Here is a 21,046-nt window from a genome sequence, read left to right on the forward strand (position 1 = left end):
TATTTAAGTCAGAGGCAGCATGCTGGCTTCTGGTGTTACTGCCTGCTTCTCCTTTTAGAAAAATGCCGGGCGCTCCAGCCCTAATTTCATTTAACACTCGTAAGGGAGAAGTATTTTCTCTAGAGACCAGCCTGGTGCAAGCCTGCCACATAGCTTTTTATCAAGAGCACGCTAATAAAATTGCAGAGCATGCAACTGGGTCACAGACAGGAAATACAAATGTTTCCTATCATGGGGTTTTTGTTTTGTTTTGTTTTTCAGATAAATGCTGCCTTGTGGCTAATGCCTGGACAGGGAGCTTGCAGCTGCTCTGTCTCGTATTGATTTTAACCATGCCTTAAGTTACACTGCTCTATAGGCAAAATAGCTCTGAGTCACTGCTGCCTGTATTTAGTGGACACTGTGATGGCTTTCTTGGTAAAAAAAAATAAAAATAAAAAAATAAAATAAATTGAAGGACAGGGATTTGTACAGGCTTCCCCGTTACCCGCCTTTCACGTGTTTTTTCCCTGGCAAAAGGAGTCTGCCCTTACTCGCGCAGGGTGATGCAGAAATGACAAATCGCGCCCTGCGAGGCTGAGTCCCAGCGGTACAAGAGCGTGAGCTGGGGAGGTTTTGCAGGCAGCAGACAAAGGAGCGGGGCAGGGAGTTAGTCCGGGGACCCTGCCTGTGCCTTATGGATTCCTGGTGCTCGGGGCAGGCCAGATGGCGGCGGGGGGCATGTGGCGGGGGGACCATCTGCCACGCATGGTGCGGCGGTGGCTGCTGATGGGATGGAAACACCGCGCTCTGCTGCAATTCCCAGCACCACCCATGTACGTCGCTGCTGGTTATTGCTTAATAGAAATTGATTCTTTATTTTTTTCCAATCTACCTTCCGCAAAAGACACCCACAGGCAGAAATCTGGGAACGCGCCCACCCGCTGAGGTCTGGGCATCGCAGCCTCCCTGGGATGGGAGCGAGGGTGCTGTTTGGTGTTTGGCATAACTGGGGGCTCAGCTGCACCACACGTGTGTGCTTCACCAGTTCCTCTTCCCCAGATGCCGCATGCAGATAAACATTTATTAATATGAAAGGCTTCCCATAAAGGTGGCTTTAAAATGATCAGAAGTAGAATAAAAGGCTTTCTGCAAGACAGTCTTTAGACAACGTGCGTCTTGCTAATATTATGCACTTGTGCACGCAGGTTTATGACCATGTATATTCATAAATTTGTAGCTGCATATAGTAAATACACAACAGAATACCCTTTAAATAACTGAGTTTTAGACGCTATTAAAATCAGGTCATTGCCGTGAGTAATCAACTCTGGAGCACGTTATTAATACCACATCAGTAAAGTGCTCTGCAATTAGAGACATCCGAAGCATTTACAGAGCACATAAAAAAATAAAATGCAGAATGCAGTCAAGGAGTTGGTCCAGCCGCAGAATGACTCAGTGACTGTGTGTGCTCTGATCTAAGGCGGTCAATGTGGTGTTATTTCAGAGAGCTTGTGCTTTGTTGCGTTTTTGCAAGTCGGAGGCGTAACTTGGGATGACATCCCACTGAAGGAATTGTATGCAGTAATTGTAGCAGTGATGCCAATACCAATTCACTTGCATGGTCTACTCTTTTAATAATTGCACAGAAATTAAGGGAAATAAAAATGCCATGAAATCTCAGTGTCAGAAATGGGAAGCTGGCAAAACCTTGATTCTCAGTGATCACAGCTGTATTTTTCAGCAGACAAGTATGGCCAGGAATATGCCAGCTTTGAAACTACTTTCATGTCAAAGCAGCCTATGAAGTTTTTAGGATTTGCAACTTTAAAAATCTATATAAATCCAGTTATTTGACAGAATGGGAGTTCAATCAAGCATGCTCTAGAAAGTGGTTATTCGGCAAGCAGTCAGGTCATCTTCCTGTTCCAGAACTATCATTAAGAGAATTTCTTTCTAGGCCAGTGATGATGTTCTCAGAATTAAAAAGCGGAATAATTTTTGACAGCTGAAAATTCTCTTTGTCTTTTAAAGACATCAGCAACCGTTGGGTACAAAAGGGTTCGGTCGTTATCTTGGAGCTCCCACTCAATACTTATATGTGGCTTACTGGTACGGAGCAGGAGGTGACTTTGGGATCCAGTGGCAGATTCAGAAATGTCAAACTGGGAGTCTCAAAATACATTTCTGCACAGTGTACTGCTGTGAGTGCCATCCTGGTTTCTGCAGGAACCCTGAACAAACAGGGTTGTATTTCCCTGTTGCTAATTTGTTGGGTACAAAGACAAAAGCAGCCAAGTTGTAGCACATCTGAGATGCTTGTTTCAGGGAACAATTTCCTATCTGCCTGGTTTACTCATTGTTTGTTCATAGTTTTGTTTTCTGACATAAGTGCCTGGTGTTTCATTATTCTTTATGTTCCCTTCTCTGTTTCCCAACTGAAGATGTCTCCTCTATTGCAGGCATCGCTCAACAAGCTGATGGAGACTCTTGGCCAGGCAGAGCCTTATTTTGTCAAGTGCATTCGATCCAATGCTGAAAAGGTAAACTCTGACCTGTAAGATCACTGCTGTGAAGGATGTGATTGCAAAACCCGCTCTCGGTGTTTGTGCGTAACTGATTCCTTCTCTCGCTGTTTGGAGATAACAACCCAAACTTGTAGTGTTTTGAGGTTTTGGAAACAGAGATCCTTCTGCAGCATAGCTACTGGATTGGGAACCAAATAGTGAAATGGACCAGAGTTGGCCTTTAGTTCCTGATCTCCTGTTTAAAATAATTTTTAAAATATTTTGTAAATGTCTAATTGAAGGAAAAAAAAGAAGAAATGAAAGTCAAAATCAAGTTGGATTTATAGGGTATTTGTACCTTAGTAATGGAAAGCATGGACATTATCACTTGGGTGTAGGATCACTCTTGATAAAGTGCACTGTCTTTTCTTGTAATAGAAACACCTAGATGAAAAATCTTTAATAAACCAATCTGACTCTTCTGAAGCTTCTGCCACCTGTAATAGAAATTTACAGACTTATGAATTCACTTGTGCCCCTACTGAGCTCTAATGCTTTTTTTTTTTTTTTTAATTATTTGTAAAAGCACATTTTTTTTCAAAATAAGCCATATTATTCAGGCTGATTCAGAGATGAAGCCAAATTCAAGAAATATGATGTAGAGAGTCATTTATCTCATGGGATAAGGATCCTTAACTTAAAAACAAGGCTGTAGAAACATATTTTTTTTTTTTTTACATTAATCCTTTGGAGTCTTATCCAGACATTTAAAAATACATGGTGAAACTTTATGCTGAGCAGGTTGTTTCATTACGCACAATCTTACCTTACTCATTGGCTATGCCGTTGAGGGGTTCTTTCTTATTCAGTTCAGCAGATCCATAAAACCTTTGCGGAAGCTTTCTGTCTAATTAGATGTTTGAAAGTCTCCATCTGATGGCTCTTTGGAAACACAGAGGATTTAACCGTGGTGGTATTAGTGTGGTTCCTGAAAACCCACATTCCCTCTCAACATCGTTGCCAACGTGCATGTGATGCAGATGTGTTACATGTGCTGAAACCATTGACCCATTTGCATGTTTAGAAGTTTCACCAAGTGCTTGGAGTTCAAGGAAATATTGGCTGTAAATATTTTTTCCCTTCCAGCTGCCCCTGCGGTTCAGCGATAGCCTGGTGCTCAGGCAGCTGCGGTACACGGGCATGCTGGAGACTGTTCGGATTCGCCAGTCAGGATACAGCTGCAAATACTCTTTCCAGGTTGGCTAAACATTTTCAGTCTTTCACCACTTTTATCATCATTATCACAGTTGTCTGAGTGTTGCTAGCTTGTAAGTATATTTGTGTTTTACAAAGTAATGAATTTATGGCTTGTGCAAGGCAGTGGATGTAATTGGATGACGTTGGGAAGGGAGTAGTCATGGGCTGTTTTGCTACGCCTGAGTTATTGCAAGCTGCTCTAGACCAAAGGCTGCAAGTCCTTCTGCAGATAACTTCATGGTTTTTGAACAAAAGCAATAATGCATGCAGTGTTTTTTCATAATGTATGCAAAATCACTTAGACAAATCTATATCCCTTCAGAGTGATAATGAGAAGTTCAGACTAATGATGGCTGATCCCTGTCTGAGCTGTAACAGGCCAGGTCAACAAAATGTAAGAGTTAAGATATGGGTTCCTTTAGATCAATGTTAAAAGCTTTATGAATGTTTTGTAGGAGACACCTCCTCAGTGTGACCCAGACAAACAACAAAGTCCCTTCTCTTATGTTTAAGCCTACCGTTGGCTATTGAGCTGCTTTTCGGTGCTCGTTTCCTTTGTTTCTTTGGGAGCAGCATTCTCCCTGTTGTTTTGCCACTGGCTGCGTCCCATCAGGAGGCTGATGGGGATCCTCTAAATCACTCAGGAGTTATCCAGCTTCTCTTTTTTTTTTTTTTTTTTTTTTTTTTCTTTTCCATATTTTTGCCAGCTTTTGTGCACATGTCAGTTCTTTCATGATTTGCTGTTGCTGATTTGTTTCCTGCTGGCAGCTGCTTTCAGCCAGATGTCATGTCCGTGCAGCAGCTGTTAAGAAAGGAGGACTGCTTAGGGTGTTGTTTTTTTTTTTTTGCCATAAGAATGAATCCCAACCTTACTTGGGAGGATCACTCGTCTGATACCTCTGCTCTCTGAGTCCTCACAGCAGCAGTGATTGAAGCAACCTCTTCCTTGTGATGCATTGCAGATTCTGGTAACTCCCTTTTGTAGTGGCCATTCCTAAGGATTTGTAGCATTTTTGCTCAAAATGACCTCTGCAGATTGTGCAGAGTCTCTCCTCCCACACTAGATGACATTTGAATGTTCCTGGGCCTCTTCTTTGATGTGTTTTCCATGCAATTTTGAACCACAAATGGAGGAAACTTGGTGTTTTCCAGTCCGTAAAATGCTATCTGTCCTTCTGCTCCTTGACAGATCCTTTTTCATGTGGCCAGTGGAGCAAATCCAAGCTGCTTATGCAAAAAGGTGACACAGCAGTACCCATCCCATTTAATCCAATCTTGTTGTTTTTTTTTTTTCCTCAGGATTTTGTGAACCATTTTCATGTCCTTCTGCCACAAGGAATCAGCCCATCTAAGCACAATATCCATGATTTCTTCAGGAAAATAAAACTAAATCCAGACAATTACCAAGTTGGAAGAACCATGGTAAATTTTTATCTATTTAAGATAAAGATACACCTGCATTTGTGCACAGTTATATTAACATCTTCATATATGTTTTTAACTAATGAAAGTATTTTTCTTCTGTTTGCAAGAAGCCAATAACTTAGTTGATGCTTTGAGTATTGTTAACACAAAATAGCGAGTAACACTGTTATTTTCTTCTGACCAAGCCACAGTGGTCAGGTTATAACAAGGTAGCCTTTAAAACTCATCTGTGTGCAGACAGATGATTGTTGTTGTCATTTTGCCTCCCCAGAGGGGAATGCAGAGGCTTTGTAATTCATGACTGACGTGTGTTTTTTTTTCCGCAGGTTTTTGTGAAGGAGCGAGAGCGGCAGCTTCTGCAGGACCTGCTCCATCAGGAGGTACTGCGCAGGATCACACTGCTGCAGCGCTGGTTCCGCAGCATGCTCTGCAGGAGGCAGTTCCTGAGCTTAAGGCAAGCGGCAGTAATCATACAGGTAGGTGGTGGTGCCTAATTTCATCACTAATTACAATCTGTAAGTCCTGTAGATGCAGCTCTGACTGTAGCTGGAGTATCTGAGGCCTAAAATCAGTTCCCCTCTGCTAGGAAGGAGCTTGCCATCAGAGTTGGACTCCTAGAAGGGTGGTAATTTGGTCATGGGAGAGACCGAGCTGGAAAGCTTGCATAGAGGCAGATGCTCTCCAGTTCCCAAATCATTCATGTTTCAAGGAGCTGCCTGCTGTGTTTGCAGAGATTCTGGCGTAGTTACCAGAGCCGAAAGCAAGGCGAACCATCCCCAGACCCCCTGGTACTCAGCAAAGCTGCAGTTGTGCTCCAGACCCACTGGCGAGGCTTCGTGGAGAGGCGGAGGTTTCTGCAGATGCAGTTTGCTGCTCACCTCATCCAGAGCTGCTGGCGGGAGCACTCGAAGCGGAGGCACGATGCAGCCACCAGCATCCAGGCAGCCTGGCGAGGGCACTGCGCAAAGCGGCTTTACAGAGCCAGCAGAAGCAAAATCATCAGTTTGCAAGCAGCGTGCAGAGGATACTTAGCACGACAAAGGTAACGTTGATCTTAAAATAAATGAATAAAATAAAGAAGTACTTTCTGATAGTGCCCAGTGGGGAGAAGTATGGTTGATGTGAATTCTGGCACTGCTCAGACCACTGTGACTTACAGATGATGGTGTCCCTTCATAGCATCGCTGACACTGTCCCGACCTGCCCTAATCCTTCACTCGTCCACGCTTTCTAACAGAGGAGTTCAGTTAGCTGCACATCCTACTCTTAGAATAAGCAGAGCCTATTTCAGGTTAGAGCACGTAGGCAGTGGAAAGCCGAGGACATAAATACTTGTGAGTTGCTTTTTTTTCTTGGCAGCAGCACCAGTTTAAGTAGCCTATTTTTAACTCAGATTGGCTGCCAGTCTGGTTGCTGCACTGTCTCACAGACAATCAGTCAGCAAGTGGGGTGAGGGCAGAAGCAGGGACAGGAGTTACTCGAGCCAGCTGCTGCGAGAAGAAAAACATTTGCAGCCATGCCTTGGCTCACTGGCTGTAGGGCAGGTCTTGGTTCACTCTCAGGAAGCACTGCCTGTAAGGTGTGGAATGACTGACAAAGAATTGGGAGCTGGAAATAGCTCTTAGTGCAGGGTACGAGTGCCTGTCAGCTGTGCCAGAGGCATCCCAGGCATGATGGTGAAGATGAGGAAGCCAAGGTGATGCAGTGTGTTACGGTTTCCTGGCTTACAAACTGTCTACACCAGGGATGAAGTCTGGAACTACTGTCATCGGCACAGGAGAAACTTTCAGGTGCGTTGGTGCAATTCTTGAGTAGGTGAGATGGCAAAAGAGAAGACTGAAAGTGCACTTGGTGCATTGACCATGAACTTGCATCATCTTGCACCTGACTGGCGAGGAGGATTTTTCAAGATGCTGATGGTGGTGAGATGATGGTGATGAGATGCCCCCAGTGTGGTGCCTTGGAATGATGTTTATGGGCACGGGGTTACAATGTGCTGCTTTTCTGCTTTCTTGCAGGTTTAGAGCTTTGAAAGAGCAGAGGTTAAAAGAGATGCAGCTGGAGAATGGCCTGTCAATTAGTGAAGAGGATGGACTGGAGGCAGATGGTGCTTTGGAAATTAAGGGCTCCGACCCATCCAAGTGGGAGGATGGCTCGTTTGAAGAGAGAGTGAGAGCTGTAGAGGAACATAAATCACTGATGGAGAATAATCGTGTGAATCATGTGGATCCACTGGACACTTCTGCAAATTTATTGTACAAAAGGCATGAGAGAGCCAGTAGCCAGAGTGGTATGGACACTGAAGAGGAAGTAATTGTGAGAGAGAGACCCAAGTCACTGGAGGATCTTAACCAGAAGAAAGTCGTTCGTGCAAAAAGAGAAAGCCGGAGAATGCGTGAGCTGGAACAGGCAAAATTCAGCTTGGAATTGCTTAAGGTCCGGTCCACCGGAGGGCTGTCGCCTTCAGAAGAGCGACGGTGGTCTACCGAGCTGGTATCAGAGGCACTTCATTCCCCTCAGGGAACCCCGGAGAGTGAAAGCTCTCAAGGGAGCTTAGAGATGTTAAGCTGTGAAGATACCCCAAGTAAACTTGTTTCCTTAGTTTTAGATGAGCAAGATGCGCAGTCATTTTCCCCTGAGACGCAGGACTCTGTGCCTAGCAGTCCCCAGCCCCATCTGCAGGACAAGTCTTTCTGCACAGCTGATGTGAACAGCAATTTATCCAGTTGCAGAAGGATGCTTTCAGACTCTGAGCTGCCCGATAACCACACTGCAAAGGAGCATGTGGTCTGTGACCCCCAGAATTATCTGTACAAGACACATCCAAGAGAAACTTTCCTTTCTAGTAACCTACCTACTTTCTACATTCCACCACAGGACAACATGAAGGTAAAGCAGTCACTGGTGGAGAATAACTTGAGGAATAAAGCAGCGGAAAGAGAGGAGAAAACAGTTACGTTCTCAGAGATCAGGAAGGACTCTGAGCAAGACCAGGGCAAAGCCTTGGGAAGGGAGGAAGGAGAAAAGTCTTCTGCCAAGAGAGAGGAACGTGGGACAGCTGCTGCGACTCAGACCCATTCTCCAGACTCTGTTATCAAGAGACTGGAGAAGCTCAATGTGGAGAAGGAAGAACGACAAAAGCAACTTCAGCTGCAAAACGAGAGGGAGATGATGGAGCAGATCCGTCAACAGAAGGAAATTCTGGAGAGACAGCGCAAAGCCTTCGAGCAGCTCGAGAAGCAAGGCCGTGTGGAGGCTTTGCAGAGGGCTGAGCTAAGCAGAACAAAGGACCCCACTTTGAAACCATCCAAAAAAGCAGACAGCCGGCCTCAGTCGGCCCTCATCCTGCACCCCCAGGGCACGACCACCGCTGGAACGCCAACCTCATCAGTGGACATCAAAGGTCTCACCGTTGGGAACAGGGGAGGCTCTCCAGCCCACAGTGCTGCCAAAGACAGGCCTGTCAGCATGTTCATGGAGCGAAGGGAAAGTCAGGCGGGGACGGCACTGGAGTCACGGTGCAGCTCCAGGCTGGCTCCCGACCCCAGGGATGTCCCGGGCAGCCCTTTCTCTAGGACAGAGCGCCTCCGGCAGCCCCGAGCGCCACACCAGGCCACTGAGGAGACGAGGGCAAGCAGCATGTTCTTCACACCGAAAGATAATCCCTTTGGCCTCCAGTGAGTAAAAATATGATGGGATTTCCTTGTAGGCCTTTGCTGGGTAAAATGGTCTCTGGCAGAATGTGGTCTGGAGATTGGAAAAAAAAAAAAAGCTATTGAAACAGACCAGTGTCAGATTTTTTGATCTTAAAGCAGTGAGTGGGCATAAATCAGGGGACAAAGAAAAAGAGCTTGAAATGCTATTTCTAAGTCTTCCATGTGTTGGGCATTATATAAGCCAGGGGAGATAATCATAGCTATTAGCAGGTGAAAGGTGTTAATAGCAAGAGAGAGTTGACACTTGTTTCATTTACCCTAAGTATGAACAGTGATACAGGTTTCTTTTGAAAGGTAAAAAAAAAAAATTGAAAGGAAAAAATCAAAAGAGCAAAAGGTTTTTTTGGGTGGCCAGAACAGGAATAGCTAGACAAGTAAGAATATTTCTGGATTTTTCTTGCTAATTGTAGAATTAAAATAATCAGCAAAGGTGATTATACTCTTGCTGAGAAAAAACAGCAACTGCCCAAAGGGAGTTTAGGATGTGGATGCACTTTGCCAGTCTGTCACTTGCATAAAAAGTTACACATGTAATGGGCTTAGTAGTCTTTAACGGTCAATAAAAATACTCCTTTATCCCCGATAGAGCCTCTAGCATCCCATGAGCAGGAAGGCAGTGGAGGGCTTTATGGAGCCCTCACCCGTTGACATGGTAGAGTTTTGTTCAGAAATGATGGCAGAAAGAGTGAGCTGAGCAAAGAGCAAGTTAAATGGGAATGTTCTTGAATGCTGTGTTAGATGCAAAGTGAGGATGCTCTCTTTCTGAGCCAGTTTAGTTGAAATCTGCAGGAGGTCCCAGAAAATTGCTTTGGAAGTAAGTATTTGAGAACAGTCTTCTCCCCATGCTCCTTTCAGTTTCTTTTTCCTTGTTAATGCACAGAACAAGCAAGAGAAAAAGGAAAAATATATCAAAAATCCTCATCTTTAGTTTTCCTGGAACTTAAAAATTTTAATGCTGCAACAGAGCAATCACTTTTCAGAATACAGAACTGGAAAAATACCATCAGTAACCACCATGAAGGGTAGAGTGCAGCTCTGGCAAAAAGAAATTCATATCTTCTTTTTTTCGTCCTTTGGTATTAAATCAAATCCTGAAGAATTTGAAGCGGTTCTGAAAACCTGTGACCTCAAACAGTGATTTCTTCTTGATTGCTCGGGCTGCCTACTTCTATGTTGCTGAGAGCTGGGCTGGCACGGTGGGAAAGCTTTTAGAGAAAATGAAACGTCTCTGTTTTGTTGCCTTTCAGCAGGGAAGCAAGTCATCAATGCCTTCCCAAGGGTGAGCTAACTAGGAAGCCATTTAAGATGCCTGGGTCTGGCAGAGGAGAGGTAAGTTGCAGTTTTCTTATTTTCTCTTTTAATTGAAAAGGGGAAAAAAAATCCCAAACCCTTATTCTGCCAGCTTTCCCTCAAGTGCTTTGGAGAAGAGAAATATAAAGCACAAGGGTTGCGCAGGGCTCTTGGGGATGGGGGGGATGTCACACTAAGGCAACTTTCACACCTCTTGAAAAAAGCCCCCGTAGCATTAATGTGTAGCAGCACAGAATTGCTCTGGATGAAAAGGATCTTGCAGTCCTGATGGCAAACACTGTAGTACGCAGTCTTGTCTTGTTTGCTTTAATGTCCATTTTAGTAACATCCATTATTGTCCCATTTTCTCCGTGCTGTCTTGGCTTTTGTTTTCCTGGTTGTTTTTGCACTACATGTAATAGTGTGTGTCCTCTGTGGAGTGCAGTGTTACTCAGCGTTGTTGTAAGGCTGTACTTGAGCTACGCTATGATGCCAAACACTGGTAGAATCTCCTTTTATAGAATCTCCTTTTATTTTTAAAACCTTTTTTTTTTTTGTTGTTGTTATGTTTTATCATTTGGTCAAGCAGGTTCCCAGACCGACCCATAAAAAGAAAGCCCGCATGGCGCGGACGCGCTCCGATTTCTTGACTAGAGGTACTTTTGCTGATGGGGAGGGGGATACGGAGGAAGATGATTACGATGGCAATTTTGAGTTCCTTCTCTCCTCTGACCAACCTCCTCATCCTGAGACAGGGCCTGCAGCCCGGCTCGGGCAGGCCTGTTACAGTGACTCCGAAATGGTAATTTTCCAACGTGTTGGGGCTGGAAAAAAAAGGGAGCAAGCAGATCTGCGGGAGCGTTTCTTTGCTAACCTTAGCTGCACGGATCCTACACTGCTTCTTCTCCCACTCACACAGATGTTGTAGATGGGTAAACTCGGAGAACACAGCAGAAATGAGTACAAAACAGAAAGGGAAATTATTTGAATTTCTGTCAGCCATGGGGATGTTTGCTGGCATGATTTAAGAGAAGCTTCCATGGTTTCCATAAGTTTTAGGTAACATTGCAACTCATTGCACGGCTACCTTGTTGGTTTTTTTTAACTAGGATTACCTCCATTACAAAATCCCACTAGGATCCTTTGGCTCTAGCAAAATTATCTACAGAAATGCATAGAAAAAATCAAGGCAAACACTGGACAAAAAAGTAACAGAACAAAGAAAACAATATGAACCTTGCACCTCCTATAATTTTTGATTTGGTATCCTTACCTAGGGTATCCAATGATTATTCAGTCCTCAATTATTGGAGTAATACTGGCAGATGCTGTCTTTGAGAAACAAAAACCTGTAAATTGGGCAATAAAACATAGTGTGTTTTTTTTTTAAAAAAAAAAAAAAGAAAAATCATGTTAGTGGTTCTGTCAGGGAGAGATGGCAGCCTGGATAAGCTGTGTTCAGAAAACCTGAGAGGTTTCAGGAGTAGAAGAGGACAGTAACTTCCACCTCTCTCCCAGTTTTTCTGTGGCAGGAGGTGGCAGAGGTGTCCACATAGATGTACGGATAAACCCAAAGCAGTGTCTCGTGCCGTAAGTGCTCACATTGCCAAAGATCCAGCAACTATCTCGTGTGATCCTAAAATCTGGCTTTGCAAGAAAGGCAGATGGCTAAGGAGGGCTTTTCGTGACTTTTCTGTTAGCAGTTCTTATTATAAACAACACGTTTTTCCTCACTGGGAAGGAGCAGAGTTTCACAAATTCCCTGAATTTTTAAGGTTACTCATGATAAATTTTCAAGGGTTTTGAGCCAGGAATACTTCAAGTGCTATCTGGCAGAAACGTGATTGAAAGATGTGGCTCTTTGAACTGAACTCACTTGGCTGTGTTTTAGTTCATCTCCCTGTTTTTATAACAGGAAAGGGAGAATTTTACAGAGGAGTAATATCAGGACCAGCTTTTATTTTTTGTCCCCTATTTGATGAGAAGTCAGCTTAAATAAACTTGCACATGCAAATGCAGTGCCTCCTATCCTACACCTTTACTTTCACTTAAGGCGCGTATTTGAGGACACAATGAGAAAGAAAATGTTCAACCCCCCTACACAAAAGAACCAAAGACTCTCCATTAAGATGGGGAAAAAAAATAGGTAGGAACAGGAAGCCAAATCTGGAGGTGTAGGTCCAAAACCAGCTGCAGACCTGTAGGAAAGCCACACTTGCCTGGCATGTCCCTCTGTAAATGCTTGGTGTGTGCAGCCAGGAGCCCAAGGGAGCCTTGGCAAGAAGGCAACAAACTTATCCATGATTGATGCTAAATGCCAGCATTTTCATCTGGACTTCCTTCTGCCACAGTCTCACTGTCTGGTCGAATGGCACATGGACCTGGTCCCTGGAAATGCTGGAAGCAGCAGCTCAAAAATGTGGCAAGAGTCCTGGGCTTTGCTGTGCTGTGTTCCTGGAGGCTACCCTGTTACAAAGCCCTAGTTTTTTAGCCGTAGAAGTCTTTTCCACTGGCAATCTCTGCTGAGACGCGAAAGGTGCTGGGCTAACGCTTGGGAATCTCCATCCTTGGGAGGGACCTGGCTCATCCCACTCATTAGAGATGCTCCTGGGCCTCTGCTCACCTGGTTTAACAGCTCTCACTGCATGCAAGTAGTAGTAGGTGCCAACTGTATCGTCTCTCCTCCTGTATCCCTCTTCTCTGCGCTCCATCACTAGCTCTAACTGGTGGTCGGGCTTAGCCAGCGGTTTCGCCTTGACGCAACCCCTTGTGCGGTTGAGTTCTGCTTTCTAGCAAATGTTGCTCGTAAAGTTGTGTGCCCAGTGGTATCGTATGTCTGTATGTCTTGACCACATGTACAGTGTTTCCGTCTGTATTCTGTATTGCAGGTTTGGGACCAGCTCTTTGGCTTGTGGCTTCTCTGTGTTAGGATCGCCACACCTGTAGGGCAGAGCTCTTTAAAGCCGCAAAATCCAGGGCTGCTTATTCATATTTATTAGCAGAGCCTGCTCGGGTGTTGCAAATGATGAAGCAGCCTATAATAGAGCAGTACTGGTGCATGTTGGTTTGGGTTCAAGTAGGTGAATGTGTGTGTAGCCATATCCCTCGTGTCTTGTGATGCTCACATGAAGACGCGCCAGGCAGTCACCACACGCAGGCTGGTTGCCCTCCTAGTGAATAGTTTATTCATAGGGTTCCTGCCCCCAGCTACAGCTTTCCAAAAAGCCTCTTTTGATGTGTTGCTCAATGGCCGAGGGCTGCTGGACACACAACAGAGATCAAGTGCGACTTTGTGAAGTTAAGCATGTGATAAGTCTCCAGCTGTGCTGGTGTGAACCCAGCTGTTTCACCCTTTGGTTTCACGACCACCGAGTCAATGGTTGAGTGTCACCAGCTGGTACTTGCAGGCCCACCAGAGACTGATGCTCCTGACCTAAGTGCAGAGTAGCCCAGAGCATCTTCAGCCAGAGCTGAAGTCCAAGGTGCACCAGTATATAAATTGGCTGCTTAAGGTACGATTATCTGCAAAGAGCCAAAGTGTGTTTAAGGATAAAGGGCTTCCTGACGAGACCAAGCCTTCAAAGGTTGCCCGAGCTTTTTGGCCAAGGATGTACCTGCCTTGCAGTGAGACAAGTACAAGTGGGAGGAACAGTTCCTGGCTGTGGTCAGTGCATATTAATAGCGGTTGTGTTTTGCACCTACGCCTGGAGAACTTCCCTCCAGCTGATAGAAAGAAAGCCTTGGTTAAAGAAACCACACCAGAAATACCTTCTGCATATATTTCCCTTCAGCAAAGGCTCTTAGAGAGGGCCCTGGATAATGAAGTGGTGATGTATTTTGCTCCAACCTCCGTACTAAAGCCATGAATTGACTAACAGCTGTCTGAGTATCTGTCATTTGTCGCCAGCTGATCCCAAGCATCCCTGAAGAGCCAGCCATGGAAGAAGAACTCTTGTCCTCAGCTGTTCAGAGGCAGTGTTGCACTTTAGGAAGCCCTTCAACACAGCATGTAGCACTGCTGCCTGCTGGGACAAGTCATCTCACTTGGCCTCTTTTTAGCATGGGCAAACAAAATACAGTTCTTTCAGAGTTAAAAAAAATAAAAATAAAAATTGTTCCCCTTTTGCTCCATGGGATGACTACAGACCCCCTGGATATCGTGGTTTGCACGCACATGGTGCTTTGTGGTGTTCCCTGTATGGAAGAGGTCTTGTCTTGGGAGCTGAGAAGGTTTCCCATCCAGCTGAGGACCTTGCCCTTCACAACTTCTTCGAGGAGTCCCTCAAACAGAAGGGTCTCATGCCAAAAATGCCTTCAGTCCTTCTTTCAAATCCTGGAGAGTTTGCAATGGTAGCAGAGGAAACACTGATCTATAATAGATAAAAAATAGGGGCAGAGCAGGGAGAGATTGTAGTGGTAATGGCCAGAGGGTGATGGGGAGATGATGTCTGGTAGGAAGTCTCATCTCCCCACAAAGCCTGCCTTCAGAGAGAGGCATGCAGTCCTTGAGGCGTCTACATGTGATGAAAGTAAGTCCAAAACTTTATCTTTAGTCTTAATGATGAGGCTATGCGCAACTTCCATCCTGTCATATGCTCTGATGTCAGGGAGCATTTCTTCTCCATGGTTTTATTCCACACTGGTAAAGACGAGGGCTGTTTTCAGACCCTATCCATTAACATCCAGCAGGCAGTGATGTCCCTGCTGCGTTTTGCTTTATAAAAAGCCCTTTTCAACAGAATTTCACAGATTTTTTTCCCCTCTCTACCCTGAAATGTGTCCCCTTATCTCCCAGACAAGCCAAGGCAATTCCAGGAAAACATGCTGAATCGCCTGCACAGAGCAATCACAATGTCCATTATGCCTCTGTATTCAAGTACTTCATTATTGCTTGTATTATTTGGCATCCAGTTATTCCTTAGTTGTTTAATTACCCCCAGTCATTTTAACTTTGGTCCTTGGCTCACAGATATATCCCCTTGATGAAGAACAGGATTTGTGGCATGTTTTGATTAATAATAATAAGAAAAAAAAATCCTTCAGTTTTGTCTAAAAAGCGCATTACAGATGTGATATCATAGGGGCAAATATTTTAATAGGGTCACTGGATGGAAATCACTTTCATGGGTTTCAAGGTCCTTTTTTCCCTTGCAAGTCTCCACAATTTATATGTAATCATCACCCACATGTAAGAACAACAGGAATAAGAAACCCTTTGATGAAAGCAGCTTTTTCTTTTGCAGTGGCAGTTTTGCCTTTTGTGCTGCCATCTTCTGGCTGGCAGGGATGTACGGGGGTAAAAAATAAAGAATGGGAGAGTAAGTGTGGTAAATGTGACTGCCCTGCCTCCCATAATTTATTGAATTTTATATGAAATGTTTTTGATGGAGGAAAAGGCAATGCTTAAAAGCATGGTGCATTAAGCTGAAACATTTGGGTAAAGGGAAAGCTGAAGAAGAGATCTCCCAGATCATTTCATACAGCCTGATTCCCTGCTTTCCTTGTGCTGAAAGGCTCTCTTACAAGAGCCAAAATGTATTAAAATATATATATATATAGCAAGAATATTTCTGGGCTGCACGCTGCCAGGCTGCCTTTGGATGGCTTCCTCCTCCATGCTGGGTAAACAAAGAGAGATTTTAGTAATATTTCCCAAGATAAAAAATGTTGCTCATATAACACAGTGGTGGAGACTTTGTGAGTGTGTGACAAGAGAGGGACTAAGGTAACATCTCCATTTTTGCTGCCTCTTGGGACGTGCTTTTTGGATAGCAGCTGCTAGTCATTAAAATACAGCGTCATGGCTGTGGCCTCTGCAGCCTCTGGGGAGAAGAGGAAAGCACCATCACTTGCCTTGTCTCCTACAGAGTGCAAGATAATAGAAATGGTGCAAAACTTATCATTGTATAATGCAGAATAATTTAAAGCCACATTTTTAGAATTTAGTAGATATTATTATTCATGGAACCCTGTTAACATTTGATTATTGCAAATTCCTGTCACCCTTAAAAATTATCCCAGGGCATTTAAAGAGGTGACAAAGGCAGAGAGCCTTTGTATTAAAGCTGCTTAATCTCTTATTTCGTAAGGGTACATTTTAATGTGTCCTTGGCACAAAGATTTATTTTTTTCCTTCTGCAAAGTCTCCAACAAAGGCTGAAGGCAGGCTCTGCTGGGATGTGTCCACAAGACTGAGGTGGGGAACACCACAAATCACTTAAGTGTGGCTAACGATCACAGCTAACGGGGCTCTTCTCGGCCGGAGAGCTGGGCTGCCCAGGGCAAGGTGACTGAGCAGTCCTGTGTGCTTGGTGAGGAGGAAGGTTGGACTTAGAGATAGAATTGGAGTAAGAGAAATGTCCTTTTGTTTTAGAAGCCATTAAAATATTTCTGTAGTTGAAGGAGCTGCAACTAGCTCAACAGGGACATAGATTTTCACCTGTAGGCAGATAGAAATAGAAATTTCAGTCATAACAGAAGAAATGTCTAATTGTTGCTTAAGGAGTTCTGGAATTCCAAGAACTGTCTCATTTTTGAATGATTCATCCTTGAATTGTTACAGACAGTGCAGCGGTTCACCTCTGGAGAAGGCCAAACAAAACTCCATAAAACCATGTCTCAGGGGGAGATCGGGAAGCTGGCGGCCGCGCAGAAGACCCTGGCCCCGGACGGGAGGTATGGAACATGGCTGGAGCTGGGGGATGAGTCCACCCCGAGCCCTTTTTGATTTCATTCACGCTGCTGATCTGCCCTAGTCCCCAGCTTGGTGGTTTTGTCTCAACCAGCCAAAATCAGGAGTTACTCGTCACATCTCTTCCTATGTGACCACAAACACACCCAGTTAGAAGGGGTGATAAAGTTCATGTCACAACAAAGTTTTGAAGCCATATGCCAGGCATCCCATCCCAAACCACCCAACAGCATACATGAAACTTGGAGTTTCCTGCATTTCCTGGGGACAAATAGCCTGATTTTCCTGTTAGCTGTGGTGCAGATTTAGCTCCTACTAAAAGGATGTGAAGGTCTGGGGCACTGTAGGTAGTTTTGGCTTGAAGGATATTTTCCCAGTTAAGGCAGTTCTTTCCACAAATTATTTCCAGGTCTCAACGAGCCAAGATGAGATTTTGGGTGAAGGGAAAGCAGGGGGAGAAGAAGACCCCTCGGGAGAAGCTTGCTACACAGTCTGAGCTGCTGGAGCTGTACGCAGAGCAAGAAGCACCCAACAGAGAGATGATTTCTGGCTTGCAGCTTGGTGAAGGTGAGTGCTGGGTGAGCACGCAGCAGGGTCACGTGTGTAAGGGGCAGAGAAATTGCATTTGCTGTCATGGCAGAGATAAAATGTGGAACTGTTTTAAGCCTGGCTTTGCACTATCTTTAAGTGTAGCCCCGTGTATGGTGGCTTGGGTTAAGATGTAGAACCGAGAAGTTCGTTTATCTGTAGGGTCAGGATACCTGTAAATTAGAATACCATGTATGTTCATATGGTCTAGCTGAGGATGGTGTAGGAAGGAGAGTTGGAAAACTGCACAAATTGAAAGGACGTGCTGTTTAACTTCTCTTGACTTCATGGGTGACGTGAACACGAAACAGCAGTGAGGAAGTTAGATGCTACAAAATGGGTCTGGAGGAATTCAGAAAACATTCAGAAAAGATAGTATGTGGCAAACCAAACAAATACTATTTCTTTCAAAATTTCTATGAAGTTTTACAAGTAGGGATTGTCGCTTTGTTCTGGGAGGCAGGGGATGAGGACAGAGGACAAACTCTTCTCCATGACCCCCTGAAGCCAGCTGTGTGCTGTCACCAGCACCTTCCATCTTCCACTGTGGAGCTAATCCTCCAGGCAGCCGTCTGGACACCAGCAGATGTTTCCCCTCTTGATAGAGGAAGTAACCAATGGAGACGTGACATTTAATCTTCCTATAAGCACTGCACAGTACTTTTCTCCTCTGCAGGTTTATTCCAAAGCCTATCTCCTTATTTTAGTGACAGGACTATTTTTCCTTTGTGTTACCTTCCCGTCTTGCTGCTGGTGCAGCTCTGGGAGTTGACACTAGATTTTTTACTTACTGAGAATTCATCTGGAGCCGCAGAATTTTATTATTACCTGAGAACAAACCCTACTTCTCTTTCATACCATGCATGGAACATGGGGAAAAAGCATTTTTATTGCTTACAGCTTCATCTCACCTAATTCAGGAGATGCTGAAAAGCAAAACATATTGCAGAGCTTCAGTGAAATCAGATACCAAACAATCATTGCTACAGCATTTTTGGTCAGGCAGAGAGCAAGTTAACTAATCTGCATTTTGTTCTTTTTCTTCTTTATTAATGACCACCCGTAGAGTTGGGTCCTCACCATCTGACACCCCCGCGGAGTCCTGAGCTGTCAGGAATCTACCGGAGGGAATTTAAGGAGAACAAGGAGCCCTCTCCCAAAGTGAAACGCAAGCGCAGCGTCAAAATCAGCAACGTGGCTCTGGAGCCCGTGCAATGGCAGAATGACTCCCTGCAGATCATAACCAGTGCTAGCGACCTGAAAAGCATGGATGAGTTTCTCCTGAAAAAGGTAATGCCTGTCATTGCTGCTCCAGCTAAATCATCAGAGAGTGGATGGAGGCAACAAAACAGTATTATCTTGAAGGCAGCAAGGTGGAGCTTATAATCCACCTAGGGGAGAGCTTTAGTTGCACTCCCAAAACTGCGAAGAGTGCACAGTGTGCACCAGGGCAGGCTTGGGAGAGAAGATGGGTGCATTGTGCACGCACGGCGCGGTTTTATGGGAGCACCGTAGCTTTGGTACTTCCACTGCTTTGAGCAGCCTCTGGTGGCATCAGAAATGGATGACCCAAGAGGGCAGAAGCTGAAGGCTCCAGGGAAGCATTCATGTTTTTACGTGCTAAGTTTGCACGCAGGAGAAACCACCTGGTAGACACACATAGTTATTAACATCAACTGTCTGTGGTGGAGCAGCTGCTCATTTAATAGTGCTCCACCTAATGCAGTGCTCTGCCACAGCACAGTCACATCGGTGCATTACACCCTTTGTTTTTTTCCCAGATGAATGAGCTGGATAATGAGGACAGCAAGAAGGACACGCTGGTGGATGTAGTGTTCAAGAAAGCGCTGAAGGAATTCCGACAAAACATCTTCAGCTTTTACTCCTCGGCATTAGCGGTAAGTGCCTGGATGGCAGGTGGGAACTTCCACTTCCAGGAGAAATGAGATGCTGTGAGTCTTGGTGGTAGAGATGTTGCTGAGCCTTATTCCTGGTCTCCTTATCCCAAAAGGAAGATGCTTTTCCTTTGTATTCAGTCCCACAAAGCTGTAAACTTGGACTAATGCTTCCTCGTTAGCCAGCTCTCAGTATACTTTGAGATTTCTAGTCCCTTCAGTACAGCTTGCTGTCAGTCAAAGGGAGATGACAGTAAGTCAATAAATTCCCATTTGCCACCCAACTTGTCTGGAAACCTGTGGGTTAAAGTTGTGAGTTGTGAACATCTGAGGAATGTGGTGCTCTGCTCTTCTGCTGCTCCAAATTCTAGCAGTGATTGCTGAGCCAAGCCATTTTATTGTCCAGATTGCGTGAAAAGTTCCCTCTGTGGTAATATTTGGTCTGTCATTTGACGTGGCTTACAGCAGCTGCCTAGATTTCTGTCCTTATATTCTGTGCGCTGAGAAGCCACCCTGACAAAGGTCACGGAACAGCTCTCCATTAAATATTTTTTTCTTTCTTTTAATCATAATTGTATTTTCCCCGAGCAGTTGGAAGCCAGTCAAGCTAAAATATTTGTCTGGAGCAGAAGAGGCAATCTGATGTGTATAAAAATCCCTTTTCTTTTTGCTTCTGTTTCTATAAAAGATGGATGATGGGAAAAGCATCCGCTATAAGGACCTGTACGCCTTATTCGAGCAGATCCTTGAGAAGACCATGAGGCTTGAACAGAGGGACTGGAGCGAGTCTCCAGTGAAAGTCTGGGTCAATACCTTCAAAGTCTTCCTGGATGAATATATGTTAGAGTACAAACCCCTGGACTACACCGCAGTGAAGGTAGCCAGCATTTTCTCAAGGTCCTTTAAGATTTGTGAGCTCTCTTTCTGTGGGGCTGTGCTCTGTGCAGACACCTTGAAGTCTGTTGTCTTCTCTCCTTTTGTGAGCTGGGGTGGACAACATAAGCCAGCACAAGAGGAGGAGTGAGTCATTGGTTGTGTTTCACTGGGCTCAGCAAGCCTGGGATCATATCTGGGTTGAGCTGGGTCTTGGCCGCTGCCAACACGTGGACTTTGTCTCCAGGGCAAATCTACAACCATCTGTGGATGGTTGGAAAGGCAGCTCCAGTCTTTGAGGGATGCGTGAAAGCATCGTCTCATTTTTCTATGAGATGTTGTGCTTTCCTAGTCTCTTGAACTTTTCCCAAGTAACCATATGCATCGTTCTTGGTCTGGTGGCAGGAGCAGGCTATATGGTAGTGACAGTCCTCAGGGTCTAGGTGCAGTTGGTCAAGCAGTTGGAGCTCACACTGTCTGTTACAAGCATGAGCTCCTCGCTTTCTTCTCCCTGCTGTCTTCAGGGACCACTCCTGGGTCTCGGGCTGGGCTTGGGAGATGGTGTTTCTTGTGGAACAGGGAAAGCAAATATCCCATTCTCCAGTTCTTCTGCTGTGAGTCCTCCCCAGGCTCTCTGCACAGGATTTCTTCTGAGCAGGCTGAGCATCAGCTCCGGCTGCAGTGCTGTGCCCTTGGGTGTCTTGCCTGAGATCGGAGAGCTTTAGGTCACAGGTGCTGGACTTCAAGCCAGAGCAGCAGCTAATCCCAGCTCTGAGATGGAGACGGTGACAGTTGGCCAGGGGATTTCTGAACGCCGGGTGG

The 21,046-nt window shown here is 45.0% G+C and overlaps 1 protein-coding gene across 1 annotated transcript in view; it reads left to right on the top strand.

The window, feature by feature from the left end:
• Positions 1 to 21,046, top strand: part of MYO9A (myosin IXA) — a gene marked incomplete at its 5' end in the record, with an annotated part of 151,817 nt that overhangs the window by 115,739 nt on the left and 15,032 nt on the right. Inside the window, 13 exons of the mRNA XM_084293197.1 lie at positions 2,445 to 2,525; positions 3,636 to 3,746; positions 5,046 to 5,168; positions 5,498 to 5,647; positions 5,903 to 6,213; positions 7,190 to 8,848; positions 10,135 to 10,216; positions 10,767 to 10,979; positions 16,740 to 16,852; positions 17,278 to 17,435; positions 18,523 to 18,746; positions 19,238 to 19,354; positions 20,040 to 20,228. Coding sequence (XP_084149323.1) covers positions 2,445 to 2,525; positions 3,636 to 3,746; positions 5,046 to 5,168; positions 5,498 to 5,647; positions 5,903 to 6,213; positions 7,190 to 8,848; positions 10,135 to 10,216; positions 10,767 to 10,979; positions 16,740 to 16,852; positions 17,278 to 17,435; positions 18,523 to 18,746; positions 19,238 to 19,354; positions 20,040 to 20,228 — 3,531 coding nt within the window. The remainder of the gene's footprint in view (positions 1 to 2,444; positions 2,526 to 3,635; positions 3,747 to 5,045; positions 5,169 to 5,497; positions 5,648 to 5,902; positions 6,214 to 7,189; positions 8,849 to 10,134; positions 10,217 to 10,766; positions 10,980 to 16,739; positions 16,853 to 17,277; positions 17,436 to 18,522; positions 18,747 to 19,237; positions 19,355 to 20,039; positions 20,229 to 21,046) is intronic.

The sequence above is a fragment of the Netta rufina genome, assembly GCF_964035555.1.
Source record: "Netta rufina genome assembly, chromosome: 11".
In the NCBI taxonomy this organism is placed as follows: Eukaryota; Metazoa; Chordata; class Aves; order Anseriformes; family Anatidae; genus Netta; species Netta rufina.